This window comes from Taurulus bubalis, assembly GCF_910589615.1.
Source record: "Taurulus bubalis genome assembly, chromosome: 4".
Taxonomy (NCBI): Eukaryota; Metazoa; Chordata; class Actinopteri; order Perciformes; family Cottidae; genus Taurulus; species Taurulus bubalis.
Window position 1 is genome coordinate 12,750,807 of NC_136592.1, and position 16,845 is coordinate 12,767,651.

General features: G+C 37.9%; 1 protein-coding gene across 1 annotated transcript in view; it reads left to right on the plus strand.

Annotated features, from left to right (window-relative positions):
• Positions 1-16,845, plus strand: part of syt7b (synaptotagmin VIIb) — a gene marked incomplete at both ends in the record, with an annotated part of 85,121 nt that overhangs the window by 24,176 nt on the left and 44,100 nt on the right. Inside the window, one exon of the mRNA XM_079216856.1 lies at positions 16,492-16,595. Coding sequence (XP_079072982.1) covers positions 16,492-16,595 — 104 coding nt within the window. The remainder of the gene's footprint in view (positions 1-16,491; positions 16,596-16,845) is intronic.

Genomic DNA, 16,845 nt, shown 5'->3' on the forward strand with positions numbered 1-16,845 from the left:
ATAATTTGGAACATTTTAACCCACGGACATAAAAGTTTGCCACGCTAGATAATCAGCAGGTCTTAAACTCAATTTCAAAGTATATTTCAAAGAATCAAGGCTAAGGTAGGGCATTTATTTAAAGTTTATTATCCGTTAATTCACTCTACTTGATGTGAAACATAAACGATCATTTCATTGTGCAGCTTTCACATAATTTTTTTAAACAAAATAATGAAATGTAATCTTAATTAACATGTTACATGCACGAGTAGATATTGTACACAGGTAGCAAGAATAATTCAGGAGTATCTGTGGGTATGAGTAGTATTTCATCAAGGGTTCAGGGTTTAGCTCATTACCATTACACAATACAGGATCATACAATGAAAGGAATTGGGGCCCCCTTCATGCTACAGATGCACACAATGTATAAATCCTCAGTTCACCGGTCCTGTAGTGAAAGTGTGGTCCTAAGCTGGGATCGCCTCCTGAATAGAGAAAAGTTTGTTGGGGGATCATGTGAAATGAAAGGTGGATCCTCATCACAGGATATTTGTTCACACAATAAGGACAACAACAGTAGGCACTTCCAGATAAAGTGTGGAGGTGGCCTGAAGGCAGAGCAGAGTCTTCCTGTTAGGCAAATTCTCTCTCCCCTCCAGAGATTCAAACTTGGCTCTCTGCTGTTGCTGCTGCAGTGAAATGTATTCATCTGCCAGTCTCCTGGCACTCTCTCCACGCTGGCTGCAAATGGTTTGTATAGTATAAAAAATGTGTTTCAGGGTCACCTTGTGTATTTGGTTTTCATGTAATTTAGCATAGATCTGGAAAAGTACAGGTGGTGCACATATTTGCCACTGCTTGGCAAGTGTTTGTTTATTATATTTGTTTGTCCATCCTTTCTGTTCTGTTTGGATGGTTTTCTCTATTTGCATAACTACCGTTTCATTGTCAAGTGCTGGTGTACTCTGTTATTGCATCATGGTATTTTTATTCAAAAGCTTGCTAATGGCTTTCTACTTCACAACTCTGGGAATGTCCTCACCCATCTCATCAACCCCTTTCACATGGAAAAACCACTGCATTATCATGTCAATGTTTACAACAGCCTAAGTGGTTCATCTAAACATGACATCAAAATCCTAGAAGGCTGTGTGTTTAATGAAACAACAATGGACTGTGGGAAACTACAAGCTGCAACGTATATACTGGTTGTATGAATTAGCTGCATGTGTTGGCTGTATTTGGAAGAGTATTTGAATTGGGTCATGTCGGCTCTACATATTTCGTCTAGAAATGTGGACTTCAGAGGATTGACATCCTGAACTGGGACACAGCAAGAGACTAATAAGTGTGTAATTTGGAGGCAGGAGAAGAAGAAGGAACAGGAGATGCTTTGTCATTAATGTGCATTATTAATCTTATCCTGGCTCCTCTGTTTTACAGTCTGTCCAGTTTAAAAATAATATATGAGAAGAGACTCAGTTGATCGTTTTTTCACCCGGCCTCTTCTGGCCCAAACAAATGTTGTGAGTCACAAAATGAAATGTGCCTAAAAAGAGCTTTGATATTTACATATCTACAGTATGTAACATACTTGACATACATACAGTACATGACAGCTGTCACCTTTTGGGTGTGAATCCCACAGTTTTGTTAACACTGGCATTAAAAAATAAGTATCTTGTATTTTATGCTACCTCTACAAGTCCTAGTAAATGTCAAATAGCAAAAGATCAAAACTGGGATTTCGTCACAAAATATCTTATATTAGCTGGCGTAACTTCCATTACAACTTTGACAGAAACAGTTTCAGGTCTTGCTCACATAAGAATATATAACAATGTTAACAACCGGGATATCCATAAAATAAAAGGCAGCGGATTTCAATTAAAAGAGCCAATGTTAAGTGATAAAATGATTTATGAATTACTCCCATTCCCAAGAGTGTCTAAATTAGGAACTGTCGCTGAGAGTTGTTCTTTAAGTAGTTTTTATATTAACCATGTATAAAATTACAGTAAACAACTCAATGTTAAATAGTTAGCTGTTACTTAGTTGTGGTGATGAAAAAGCTGTATAGTGAGCTCACTAACTAACTAAGTTCAAAAATAAAAAATAAATGTTGTCACAACTTGTTTCCACTACCCCTAAGTAGCAAAAAACATAAAGAAAAGAAAAATGATTTATAGCAGGTTAAAATCAGCCAGTTTGTAAGCAACACCAGGCCTTCAGCAAGGACACTGCAGGATCGTTTGTCTTCAACTCTCTAAAAATTTGTTTAATACATTTAAATAAAAATAAAAACAGCCCCATCTAGGGGGTGAAGACTGAACGATTGTTATATAAAACTGTAGATCATAGCTTGCTTTATGAAAAAAAGCCCCAAACTGTTTTATTTCGATGTATTGAACACCATATGTGAAATACATGGTTTGGTACATGAAAACATTCAAATGTCACAGATGTGTGCAAATGTTCCCCAATGCAAATTTGTGAGACCTCGCCTGAATTTTCTTTGTACTAAACCCTCTTCAACTTTGTTCTGCTTCACTTTATCAAAGTCAACCTTTGCAGAGAGAATGTTCACATATTGTGCTATGATTTGGGTTAGAGTAGGACCTTATACCTGCATCATTTCAAAGAAATAATCATCCTGAAAATGCTTTTTTTCTAGGCAGACCTGAAACCTTTTCATTTTTTTCTGTGTGTCATCTTCATTTACTCTTAACCAGTAACATATAGACTGATATTTACACATCTGAACACAATCTCACATGTGTACCTTTTATTATAACACTCAAATTATTCAAATAGCCCTAATGGTTACAGAGATACACCCTTTTTAGTTTGGGTATGCAATTTTCGAGGAAAGGGCCTAAAAATAGGTTGGTTTTTAAAAGGTTAAGATTTCAGAGAGATTTCAACTTGCCAAGAAGGTTGCCAGCTTACAAGTCTGCATTTTCAGCGCTGGAGGAGCTGAAGGCAGTTTGTCTCTCAGACACTAGTGCAACAGAGAATTATACTCACACGAACAACAGCTGCAGCAGCGATGACCACAATGAACAACGGATTCATGAACCACAACAGAAACATTTATTTTGGGCTGGATGCCACCAGTGTTCAACAAGTTCAAACCTGCCGAACACAAGCATGCTTTTGTGGAAATTATGTGTGAAAACGCAGAATTTACCCTTCCACTCATGAATTACAAAAACAGGGGTGTGAATAGGTTACTTTGCTTTTAAGGTGATAGAAATTCTGTGACAAAAATGCAAAACCAGGCTTTTAACATATGCTGTTTGTTGGTATCACACTGCATAAAGAATACATTTTGCAATGAACAAAGATGCCATCCAGGATTATTTTTATGGGATCAGGTTGCATTGTATAACAACTGTGGAGATGATGTGGTTATTTTTCACGTTTTATGAATCCACAGAGTCAGTCAATCTTATTTATTGTAAATGCAGCAGATTACAGCTCCACATTTGCATTCAACAGATTAGAGGCTTGGTTATGTACATTATTTTGCACTTTCAAGGAAACCTATTCATGTCCGAAACACTGACTGTTCTATACAAGTTATGTCGTTTCAAATTCACATTTTTACTTGCCTAAAACAAATACAGTCCTTCACCGCCTTATACGAGTTATTAACCTCTCCCTAAGAACCCATCTTGCTCTCCTACTCTTCAGCATCTCTGTGTGAGTCATAAGGACTCTTCAACAGTGTCCATTCACCCACAGTCTGCCTCGGCGCACACAGCAAACCTCTGGATTGTCCTCATTACGGACAACAGATCACAGATCCTACAGAAACACACTTTGATGGCTCTGCCTGCAGATAATTAAGATGCTTTGCCTGGATAAACACACCTGCCAGTAAAGAGTATTAGGCCATGAGTCATGGGTGTGTGATGTTACGGTCCTCTGAGACAGCAAACAGCCTGTTTTGCTGCACTTCACATGTGCTGAGACAAAACACATGACGCTCTGTGTTTAGTCACTCTAGCAATTGACAGGAAAACGCACAAGTGTTTGTTTTGCACGAGGTTTCCCTCTTTTCTTAAATCCATCAGTAGTCACACATTTCTCTTGATAGACTTGCATTTTTTTATTGAAAAGAAAAAATACTGTTTAACCTGGAAAGTAGCCAGTGGTGTGATTGAATGCCCATCCCCTGTGGGGCTTGGCTTGGTTAAAAAGCAGGAAAAAGGAGGGAATGCTTTTGACGTTTCAGTTGAATGAGTTGCAGGGTCACAGTCACAGTGATGCTTTAGCGGGAGTGCAATGAAGTCAGCTGGCATGTGTTAGGGAATGATGTGAAAAGGGGACGTATAGTTTACTGAGAGAGAGGGAAACAAATAGCAGGTGGGATTGGAAATTTGTCGTAAACAATATATATATATATATATATATATATATATATATATATATATATATATATATATATATATATATATATATATATATATATATATATATATATATATATATATATATATATATGCAAGTGAGATTTATCCCATTCATGTCTCGTTCACAAAATGTGAAAAATAGCTTGGTGCAATCCACTACTACATTGTACGGCACCCACGAACCACGTCACACTGTATTATGGTTAACTGTGCTTCCACTACACACTCACAGTTAGAGATTTTACTGTCATGCCTTTTAGTGCTGGTCCATTTTGTGTTCTGACTTATATGAAGGAGTATTCATGAAGTCAAATCGACTTTGTCCATGCCGTATAACAGCACATACAAGCCTTTTCTGATCTGACACCGCTATCTGCAGTACGACATCATGTGTGTTACGAATCACTATTGAAAGATACATCTGTTTTATGATGTGACAACTCTATAGTTCAGGTTTTGTTACGTTTAGCCACAAAGATTGACTTGATAAGAGGAAGTTTGTGATTTGGGTTGAATTTACTACTATACAAATAAAGGTTATTATCATTAGTAGTTATTCAGGTTAGGAACCATAGTTGTCATGGGGACAATACTTAACAGCTGTTTAAGGTTGTGGAACAATTGGTGCAGACACCAATATGCGATATGTACATTGAAACAGGTTTTGTTGGCTGTAATCGTCCCTCCTGCTCAAACTGGACATGAAGAGATCCCACTCTAAAGCACTTGAACTTTAACTAATGGGAGACCAAATTAACACGCCTACTTTGTGAAGAATCACACTCTAAGGTTAATCTAAAGGTAATGACTCCAGCAGTCTGAGATACACACAGATACGTGGATCTTCCAAAGTTACAGACTTTTTAGTACAACTTTCCCTCTTTTATTGCCATCCTTCTACTGCAGCTAAGCAGGGAAACACAAAGAAGAAACTAAAAGCTTCACAAAAAATTAGAAAAAACATGTTTACACTAAATGAAGGCTGCGGATTTTGTCCCCTCATTACTTACATTAAAAGTGCATTAGGAAATGGCATTGTAATTGCCAGAATGAGCAGGAGGCATGATTAGAGCCCGGGCTAGAGCTTAAGAATCTCCTGTTGTCCCTGGGCCGAAAAGACATAGGATCAGGGTGGATGAAACCTAATTTTGGAACAAATTTGGGACGGCAGTTGAAAGAACGCTTTTTAGAGGCTCTATGCAAGATCTAGTTTTTTTGTAAATTGACATTTGTAAATGGTGGCACTACTACACATGCACGTGGCTGTCGAGTGTTTAACCACCAAGGGGTGTAGTAATGTTTCTTGTTCACGGGAGAAAACAAATGGCAGGCCGTATTTGCCTGGTTGAGTGCAGAAGGATTGTCACTTCAAAAAGACAAACATTAGGAATGTGTTGTTTATAGTGTCAGACTCTCCTCAACTCCTGAGGTTTGGGGCATGGAGCAGTCATTTGATCTCCGTGCTGAAGATGGTAGTATAGCCAGCTAGTTTCTTTTCAGCCAACCCAACACAGCTGTTTACGGCACCTGCCAGCTTAAACACAAATATTTATATTTGGCACCAGTGTATTGATAACGTGTTGCAATATATTCCCGTATCAATTTTGAATTCCACTCTTATTTTTAAAATGTCTCGACCCGATCAAATGATCTCTTTCACATCAGCTTAAATAAGGCAAACACGCAGATGGAATTCGTTTAAACTACACCTATCAAGCTGGGTGTAAAAACACCCGTTGCACAAGTATAACCTAGGAGTCTTTGTTGTTTAATTTATTCAATGTATTCTGTGTTGGGGTTTTGGAACAGATCAGAAACACTCTCTGACATTAACAACAGGACGAAAAAAGATTTTGTTGTGCAGGTATAACTGAGCCAAGTTTTGGAGTTGAGTTTTTGTTTATGAGCCCGAATCATGAAAGATGATGAAGCTGCGAGTGATCTGGTTGGGCAACGAGGGGATGGCTACTTGTTTCACTTTTGGAGGATGATCTAACGTAATAAATGTCAGTGAGCGGATGTTCTTGTTGTGCATGAACAGCATCGGCAATCGGCCTGAACCATAGTTGACCATAGTGTAGCCAGTATCAACAATTTAGTTGTAAGGTTTCTATTCATTTGGTCTCTAAGCTACACTGAATATGTTCCAAACTTCTCAATATCTAGAATTAATCAGCATATAAAACCCTGAGGCCTCAAAATCCATCTCGGTTATCCTGACTTAAGCATGTATTTTGATTATCCAAGGACTAATAGATTTTTTTCTCTGTCAGTTGTTAAATGTCATGCTTCAGGCTGTACTTTGGGGGAAAGCAGTGGAAAGAATGAAAGCGCCCCCAGGCAACCAATGTTTTTGGACAAAGATTTAGAGTGAAAGTATCTGGAAACAAATAGTCTTGAGGGAGTTCAGGGATGTATGAGTGGAACCAAAGAATAGATCTGTGCAATCAAAAACATCTAGTTGGACAAAGGAAATGTAACCACATAAAGGAAATATTTGTGTTCTATTTAGAGCACAAATACATGCTTACTGACTATTCAACCCTGTACTTGAAACAGCAAGATTCAGCAAAACTGAACTCCAGCCAACGAGGTAGTCAGGTGGTTACATGTGAGACAAACACATACCTGCTGGGATTCAAGATTGAGCCGGCTGTCTATTCTACCTGCCAAACTTCTTTGGCAGCATGCTTATTCCTTCTTCTTCACTCCTGACATTGATACTTTAATAAGAGGAATACATAATGTAATGATATTAGATCATGAACAATTTAAATGTCTCCCCAATCAGCCTCTACACAGAGATGTCGTTAGTAGCGTGCATCAGTGCAAATTCTATCAGTTGCAGCTCTTTGGCTCCAGTGTTTCCCCTGCATTCAGCTACTTAAAAATAACCCCAATACAATGAATGCAATAAACTCGCTATCTCAACTTTGAGGGGCCAGATTCAGGGAGGAGCGAGGATTATAGATCAAACACCCCAGACATTCACCATTGCAGTCTGTTATTGGTCGTTTGAAAGCATGTGTTTCATCTTGTGCGCTATCCACAAAAACAGAGTGGAGCAGAAGAGAGACAGGTGAAGTGAAGATAATAAAAAGGTCGGTTGTGAATGACAGGTTAATGTGCTGATGATTTTTAATGTTTTTTGTGTTATTAGCAAAGCTAGACCGGAGACCATGCGGTCAAAGCAGATTATGATGCTGCTTTGCATTCATTGTTTGGTCGAAGTGGTAAAGCCCTCATGAGTTTTATTTGGAGTGCGCAAAAAAAATAGCCTTTTAATTACATTGTTTGTCAGCAACCAGTCATATGGTAACTTAGGAGTCAATTTGGTGCTTGTGGGTTCTGATAGGTTTGCATGCAGTTAACACAGCAATCATAATTTACTTTGAGTGAAACTTAACTCACTCCTGTTCTGGAAGAAAAAGTGATGTATTTTATTTTAAAATAAATGCTGTGAGGTGGATCTAATTTAAGCCAATGTGAAAAGTTGTGCATGTGGATTTGGACTCATTTTGACTGATAAATAAGTGTTCAATGTTAGCTCAGTTTAGTTTTAGTTTGTGCTATTAGTTATTTGTACTGTTTAAAAACTTGCAAAATAGTCATAAAAACTAAAAAGAAAAAGAGTGACATCATGACATCAAATCATATTTCTGCCATATCGTCCACCCCTAACGAGTGTTTTAATCCGTGCAACGCAAAGTAAGAAACAGACACTTGAAGCAATGCAGAGCTTTGATGCAGCCGTAGTCTTCTCAACAGAAACATGCTCTTCTCTTTCATTCCCTTTTGGTTTCTTGTATAATTGGAAGCCCATGTTCCTCCCACTGGCTGCCTCCCTGCTGGCAGTGCGTCTGTTGTGCGAGTCAAGGGTCACCTCCCGCTGTGGCGGCCCTCTCCATGTTGTTCTGACCTACGGCAAGAGATGCGCCTCCAGAGGTCTCCGGTGACTAATAGTGCTTATTCTCTGTGTCGTGCCAGTCGCTAACACCAGGGGCTGAGTGAACAGAGCACTAACAGATAAGCACAGCAGGTGGAAGAGGGGAGACACAGAAAGAGTAAGGGGCAAGTTTAACAAAGTGAGACACAGGTGCCCACAACAGAAGAGAGCAAGGATTAAATTAGGAAGCACAGAGGGGGGATTGTTTGACAGAGAAGGTGAGCCTGCTGGAGCATCACTATAAAGGATAATTACAGTTTATTACATGGGTCTTACATGGTTGTAATACTGACATTGTACACAACAAGTTAACTGCTGGGGTCTGCAAAGAAGGCAAATCTAAAAGGCATCAGACAGCTTTGATAGGAATACACCTTTTCTTAACTTGTTCTCACAGAGAGAATTCCCATCCCTGTTTTCTTTTTCTGCAATAATATATTTTTACTCAAGTAGAATCAATCTGATCCAGTAGGATTGGAGAGTAAAGTTACATAAACATGTTGTCTCCACAATTCTGCATAACTTCCGCCTCCCATCAATGCTACCATCCTTTTGGACATTTGTTGTGGAGGTCATTTAGTGTCAGAGTGACATTTAGAGACGGCAACCACTCTCTCCATACATTTGCTCTTTCCAATGTTTAACGTGTGTCTGTTTCAAAGCCAGTTAAAATCCCCTGGTCGTAACTTTAACAAGTACAAAACCGTACTATATATTTTCCTAATAGTACTTGAGGGTTATCAATCCTGTGTGTAAATTGCTTAACATTTTTGAATAAAATACGTAGGACAGGGCGAGAGAGAGGGATGCATGTGGGGAGAGAGGGAGCGTGACAAAAGCAGTTTTATGAAGGCTATTTTTCAAATGAGAAGTTTGAGGCAATTGTGTTATAAATTATATAATTACCATAAGTGAAAATGATGGCGTGTTGGCAGAGAGACTGCAATTAGGAAGATGGCAGACAAGACTAATAATTAATAAGATAAAATGGAGAACAGCACTACAATTATGACTGTAGTTGAATATGAAATAGTGCATTATGCACTATGTTGAGTGATTCATAAATAAATAACCTTAGAGTACATATGCAAATATTCCAAAAATATATATGATAAGATAAGATATAACTTTATTAATTCCAAAAGAAATTATTGTGCAAGAGTTTAATTAAAGATTACAACAAGAATATAGCAACAAAAAAACACATAGAATACAAATATAAATGTATTGAGTGTAAAAGGATTAATACTGACACCATTGCAAAATAGAATAGAACAGAACATGAAAAGAAGCGTGCTATTATGGCAGAAAAGTGAAAAGTAGAGCTTGATTTAAAATATATTCATGCATCATTGATTGCTCCACACGTTCTAAAGCACTAATAAACACAACCCACACCTCTGCATAACCCTGCAAGAAGGCCGGATTTTGAATAAATGCAGCTGAAGCGAACACAATCCTGTCAGCTCAAGCTCTTGTCTGCTCCGCCTGTATGCGCGTGTGCGTGTGTCTCAACCCTGCTCAGGGTCAAACTGACACACAGACCTGCAGCTCTTTATACATCCATGACACAGACAGAGAGCAGAAGAGAGAGACGGAGACAGCAACGTAACCCGGTTGCTAGGTTTGATAAAGCCCTGACCTCACCTGCGCACTCTTATTGGCTGGGGGCTTCACACCCACTGCCCCAAAAAGCTGACTCCCAGAGGCAAACACGGCAAAATAAGACAGAAAGAGACAATCCAGGCAGGGGTTAGGGTCTCTGCAGATAAAGACACTGCCACACAGTTGCAGTGGGTCATAAGTGATGATTGAAAGGGGTTATTTCTGTATGTCTCTTAATAATATATCATTTTTTTATCAGTTTATTAGTTGATTCATGTTTGTCTTATTTTCATTTATGTTGTCAAATAAATGTAGTGAAGCTAAAAGTATAATATATTTCTGAGATGAAGTGGACTAAAAGTATGAAGTTCCATGAAGTGGAAATACTCAATTACAAGTACAAGTACAATTTTTGTTACTGAAACACAGTATGTGAGTAGCCAAAATGTACTTACTTATGTTCTACTACTGCTCGAAAAAGAGCCCACCATTGTTAACGTGAGCACAATGTTCTTTATAGATGTCCTTCATTTTGTTCTCGAGGTGCATTAGATTGACTACACAAACTTGTGAACGAGCATGCCCCGAGACACGCGTGGCACTCCAACACTCTATTGTATGCCTAAATTGCTGTCATTAACTTCAGCCATGGATTATGGGATGTTTGGGTTTGGTTTTCCTTAGGTACTAAAACACAAATTAGACTCTTATCAATGAAACAAATATCATCCTATGAAACACTATTAAACACAATTATCTATTGAAATTAGCAAATGACTTATCTTGAACACAATAAGCAAAACTGAATTGTCTTATACCAAAATATTACCACAAGAACCCAAATCCTCTCAGGCTTCTTATCACTATTTGGCCAACTACTTCTCCAAACCTCACAATGGGCGCCCCATACACATGAGCGTTTGCACTGGTGCGGCCGACAACATTTATTTTTTCAACCATCTTTTTTAATGGCTCCACATGTCTGCCGCTGTTTCTTCCTTCCGCGTTTATTTTTATTTCTCCTGCCCTCTTTCTGACCTATGACCAATTACCACAGGTGGCACGGATATCTTCTTCTTATCCCTTCTTTGAGTTGGCATCAACAATGTTGCACTTCTACAACCTTCAGGTTTTATTGTATACCTTAGTATCCATTATTTTTTTAAGTCCAGTCGTTCTTAATAAATAAATAAAAGTTTTATTTTAATAGCACCTGTCAAACAAATCAAATGCAATTATAAATTGATTGACACAAAGAAAAACAGGATGTTAAAAAAATGAGTCTAATGTACACCAAATTTAGTTAAGAAAATAACAACAATAAAACACAACATTGATAAACTGATAAGTAAGATGCTGTAAGATGCTAATAAAGTAGAATTAGAGTGAAATAAAATATAATGTATAAATACTAAAACCATAACATTCAAATACACTGTATATATATATATATATATATATATATATATATATATATATATATATATATATATATATATATATATATATATATATATATATATATACATCTATATATATACATATATATAGATGTATATATATACATCTATATATATACGTATATATAGATGTATATATATATATATATATATATATATATATACATCTATATATACATAATCTGAATTAAAAGAAATATAAAATGATACACCAATTAATAAGTTTGTAGTTTTTGTTTAAAAATATCTATATTTTCAGTGAGTTTTAGATTCTCTGGAAGGCTGTATCAAGGACTTGGAGCAAAATGACTATAAGCAGTATTACCGTATGTTTTTGTTCTGCTTTGTGAAACAGCTAAAAAGAGAATAATAAAATAACTTTAAAATCAATATGAAAACTGACAGTAAACCTGTGTAAAGGTTTTACTGCTCTCCTTTTGATCCCAGTTCATACTCGGGCAGCAGAATCTTTTAATAATTGTCGCTGACTTATTGTATTCTTTGGTAGACCAGAAAGGAGAGCATTGCAATAGTTCAGCCCGCTAGTTACAGGAGAGTGCATCAGTCTCTCTGCATTGCTCAGGAAGAGACATGGCGATTCATCACGAAATGTTCTTCAAATGATAAAATGCTGTTTTTGTGATATGTGAGATGTTTGCCTAGAAGTTAACATCAATCAAAATCCACTGCTAGATTTCTTGCTTCTCTGCTTGGGTTGCGTCTTGTTTCTGTCTGAACCAATTATTAGTGCTTCTGTTTAGTCCTGGTTGAGCTGTCAAATAATGATTTAAAATACTGATAAAAAGTGAAAAATGTATGTCTTTCCTGTGTAAATTACCTGCATGACAGGCTCAACTGTCTAAGCCTCATGACAAAGATCACAAAGACCTGTTGGATGTTTTGCTATGATGAAAGGTGTGCCGTTATGGTTGCTGAGTCCAATTCTGTTTTGTTCTTCTACTTTTAAACTCTGTTTTAGATTGAGTGTAAACGTTAATTGTTCCCAGAGCAATTATTGACTAATACCTACAGTAACCAATCAAACAAATTAGCTGAAACTAAAGGCACAATATAATTTTTTTAAATGTAGTTTACCTCACTCGTGGTCTTCAATAGTGTTTATTTTACCACCGTATTCAACTATTTACATCCTACCTTGTTCATGCCCTGCTTTATATTGGTCCTACTCTCAGTTTCTTTCTTTCTTAAATTAAATTACCTTGATTTTAATTGCCTTACTAAATCATTTATATCCAACTTTATTAGAAACATACTTACTGGGATTACACCAGTTTCACTAGCAGGTGGAGTTTGCTCAGCTATACTATAAAAGTCAATGAGCTTGCATGTCAACAGATCAATTGATCCAGGGCACTCACTGATGAAGAAAGCTATTAAGTGGACTGTGAGTTGGGGTTGATGCCTTGTGTGTATCTGCTGTAAGAACACAATAAATAATGTGTAAAATCTCTGGTCAAAAAAGTAAACTGTTTGATTGTAATTTATGATCAAAGCTAGAAACCAAAGGCCCAAATCAAAAGCCACAGCAACTAGACTGAAGCAACATTGATGAGGCTACTCAGCTGCTTAATCTAGATGCCATCATATTTAGCTCCAAATCAACTGGGCTGGCTTAAGGAGTAGGGTCATGCATTCAGATGGGAGATGTTAAGGCCACTACTACTCCAAGAGAGGTATTCTTCCCAGGTGGCTGAACAACCACAGCTGGCTCTCCTCAAAGTGGAGGAGCAGTTGCTCAACAAAGAGGTCCTTTTGGTTCACTGAGCTCCTCGCCCTGTCATGAATTGTTAACACCAACATGTCCGTTTTCCTTTGAAGTGGACCATCCACCTCTGTGGATTTGTTAATACATTTTTTGCATATTTTATTATTATAAGTCCACTAGAAATACAGTGATGGTTTTGAGATGACCAGCATTATCAGTTAGACACATGGAAAACAACAGCCCTACAAAAAACAAACAGTAATAGCAGATATAATAGTTTTTCTAATTATGTTAAAAGTACTTTAGGAGCTCAGATTGTGGGTCCGTGATGATTAGTACTTTTTTAATGGGGCCAGTTACTGCAACAGATGCCCAGTTTGTGAGGGAGGTCACAGTGGGTAGTGGATTTTAAAGTGCACGCCCTCACTCCTTGGCAAGGATCGTGTTCTCAAGTGAGGGTAAACGAGATCATACAGATTGCCACTGGGGCGCAGCAGCTGAGATAATAAGAGTGTTGTATCCGACCCTCATAGTAAAGTGAGAGCTGAACCACAAAGTAGGACAACGGATGAGATTTTAAATAAGGTTTCTCTCTCTGTTAGGTATGGGGGTGTTATAGTTGCAATATTATTTGCAAATGTGTGTGGAGAGTTGTGAAAATGTACCTCAATCTGTTTGTGCGATTTGTGAATGTGCAAAGAAATCTGCAAATGTAGAGTGAAATTCCCAATTGTACTGAGATTACCCCCTTTTGAAGAGTTGTCTCTTTGTGACAGCAAACATGCCCCTGAAAACATATGCAATCATCTTTGTGTCAAGATTCAAAGAGGGCTTTACCGGGTTATATAGATTCAGGAACTAGACATTGCTGATGGCTTGATATTTGTTTTATATATATACAATAAAACCTGAATGACGAAACTGTGCACCAAACTTTCTCCTGAGCTCCACTCAGCTCTGCCCAGTTTACAGATCTCACTTTACCCTGCGGGTTTGATGGACAGTGGAGATGGAAGCTGTCCATGGTGCTGAACTTTGGTCCTATTGAATTATGAATTTTCCAGAGAAGAAACTGCCTCAACTCGAACACAAGGTTGTTAATGCTGATCGTCAGGAGACAACTTGCTATTTGCAGTTTGTATTTTAAAGTTGTAACTTTAGAATTTGTTCACCCCAGAGTTCCTTTTGAAATGGCATGTATATCCAGCATTCGGGGCACCAAACACACCTTTTTTGTCAGATAACTTGTGTCTTGTTTAAAGTGCACCAAAACAAAATGTGGACTGAGAGGACACCCGCTAAACTGCATGCATGCACTGGCTTTGATCTTGTGAATCTCTCTATCATGCATCTTTTGAGTCCCTTAAACTTGAGCATGTTATTTGAATCCTGTACAGGAAAGGTATATTCCACCAGCAGCAACAATGCAAACTATTATATAGAGAGGGAACTCCAGAATGCAGATTACAAAAGTTACAAAACCACTCAATCATAATTTATTATAATAAATCAATTCATCATAAACAAGCCTTGTTAATCTCTGGTATTTCCTGTATGTTATTATGTTTGGGCTTGTGAAGAGATCTAGTGAGTTAGTGGTTGAAATCATAAAGTCTATTTGCAGATAAAACCTCACCAAGTGAAAAACAAGGAGGTCTCATTCTTCTTTATTATGCTTGTGTTCCCTCCAGCTGAAGAGTATTCCATCTTATTTTGCCTTTTCAACAGAGGAAGCTTTGGGTTTTCTCTCTATGTGTTTCTCGAAATTGGCAAGGAAACACTGGTAAGACTGAGACCACTTATCTGTTAAGAACTGAAACACTTTTGAAAGCGATGTTACCACAACACATTCTCCGCAGCAAGCCTTTCAGGGCTGAGAGCAAGAAAAAAGTCAACCCTGGGATCTTAATTGCCTGCATATTCTGCCATGTTTAATATTTCAGCAAAAAATGAGATACCTTATCAAACAGGCGAATAGAATTTAATTTGGGTGAGGCTGGTGGGTAAAAAGGAGCTGACACTTTAAAAATGGGAGACATTCAAACTGCTAAATGCTAAGACCCAATCCTCTGCACAAATGTAAGGTGGATGAGCCTGTTGGAGACATACAAGGATAGATTCAATGTAATGTATCAGCCATCCCTGCAGTTAGTTATTTTTGGGAACAATGTCCTTTCTTAACCTTTCTGATAAATTATATTTATTCAATGTCACGTGCCTCAAGCAGTGTATTAGAACATTTTCTTCAAGTAACCTTGTTTTCAGATTTCAGATTTTTCTGTTTTAGCATTGTTGGGCATTATGTGCCTTTAGTAGATAGTAGTAGCAGCAGCAGTAGGAGTAGTAGTATAGATAAAAGTGAAGGGAACAAAAGGGATTGGGAATGGGAATGGCATGCGACAAACATTGCCCAAAACAATAATAGCATATAATAAAAGGCATGCCACTGAAAACATGCACAAACCAGCAATGTGACCAGAGAATAACAGTGTTCAGAACTCTCTTTCAAAGGTGCATAATACACCTGAAGGAGACGAAGAGAGGAAGTTAATAAAATGTGAAGGCAGAAGATGGATAGGGATGATTAAATCGGCTTAGCTAATCCACTTCTTCTGTTTGTTGGCCCGGAAAATAAAGTTTAAATGTAGAACATGCTCAGGCAGGGATGAAACGTGAAATGGAGGGAAAAAGGGAAGAAATAACCGTCAAATTAATTTTTCAGTTCGAGAGAGAGACTCTCCTGCATTGCTAATAAAAATGATGTAGCACAGTTATGAGCTCAATGTTTGCAGACATTGTTTTGCCAACGTGCCATTGCATTTTGAATCACTTGGGAGATAAGTTGGCAGGTATCTGCATGAGTGACATGGTTGAGAAGCAGTAATTCAAAGACGCAAAGATGAGGAATAGAAGGCGGTGGAAGAAGTTTTCATCTGTCAGGAGCAAGACGGTTACAAAGTTGTTGAAGGATTTACCAGATAGAAGAGAGAAAACGGAAGCTGGTAATTGCATGGCTTCTGGCACCACGATATTATCTCTCCCTGACATGTGCACATCTCCTATTGATACATAAGCAACATGAGCATAAAGCCGTTTCAGTGGCTCTGTGTCATTTCCCCCGCACTCCTGTTGCATTTCTCTTTGTGTCTTACTGATGATAGATGCTAGATGACAAGGATGAATGGGGAAAGGAAGGAAGGCGCATTACAAGGCATTGCTCCTTATTATACATGTTCCCCCGAAATGCGGCGTTTTGTCACTATTCGTACTTTAACTCCAATCTCAGGCGCAAGTGTCATATTAAATGCCCTAATACCCTCTTATCTACGTGTCTTTGTCTCTTTCCCTCAGGCTCGGTGTCGCTCAGTGTATTCCTGGTGTCTGTGGCGTCCGTAGTATGTGCCGTTTGGCTGGTAGCTCTATGTGGCGTCTGCACCTGGTGTCAACGTAAACTGGTAAGTTGCAGTGCTTATTAGTCACATTTCAATGTTGACATTTATTTAAAATGATTTGGAGAAAGTTATTTTGGACAGGGACAGAAACATGTAATACTACACAGCTGCACTGAATAAAGAGGGGAATCGTTTACACATGGCCTTGGTGCAGTTGATCATGTAATGTTCATTGTTTTCTGTATTGGCTGAATTCTTCTTGTAGCATCCCTCAGAGTTATTATATAATATCATTGTAAAATGTGTATCTTTG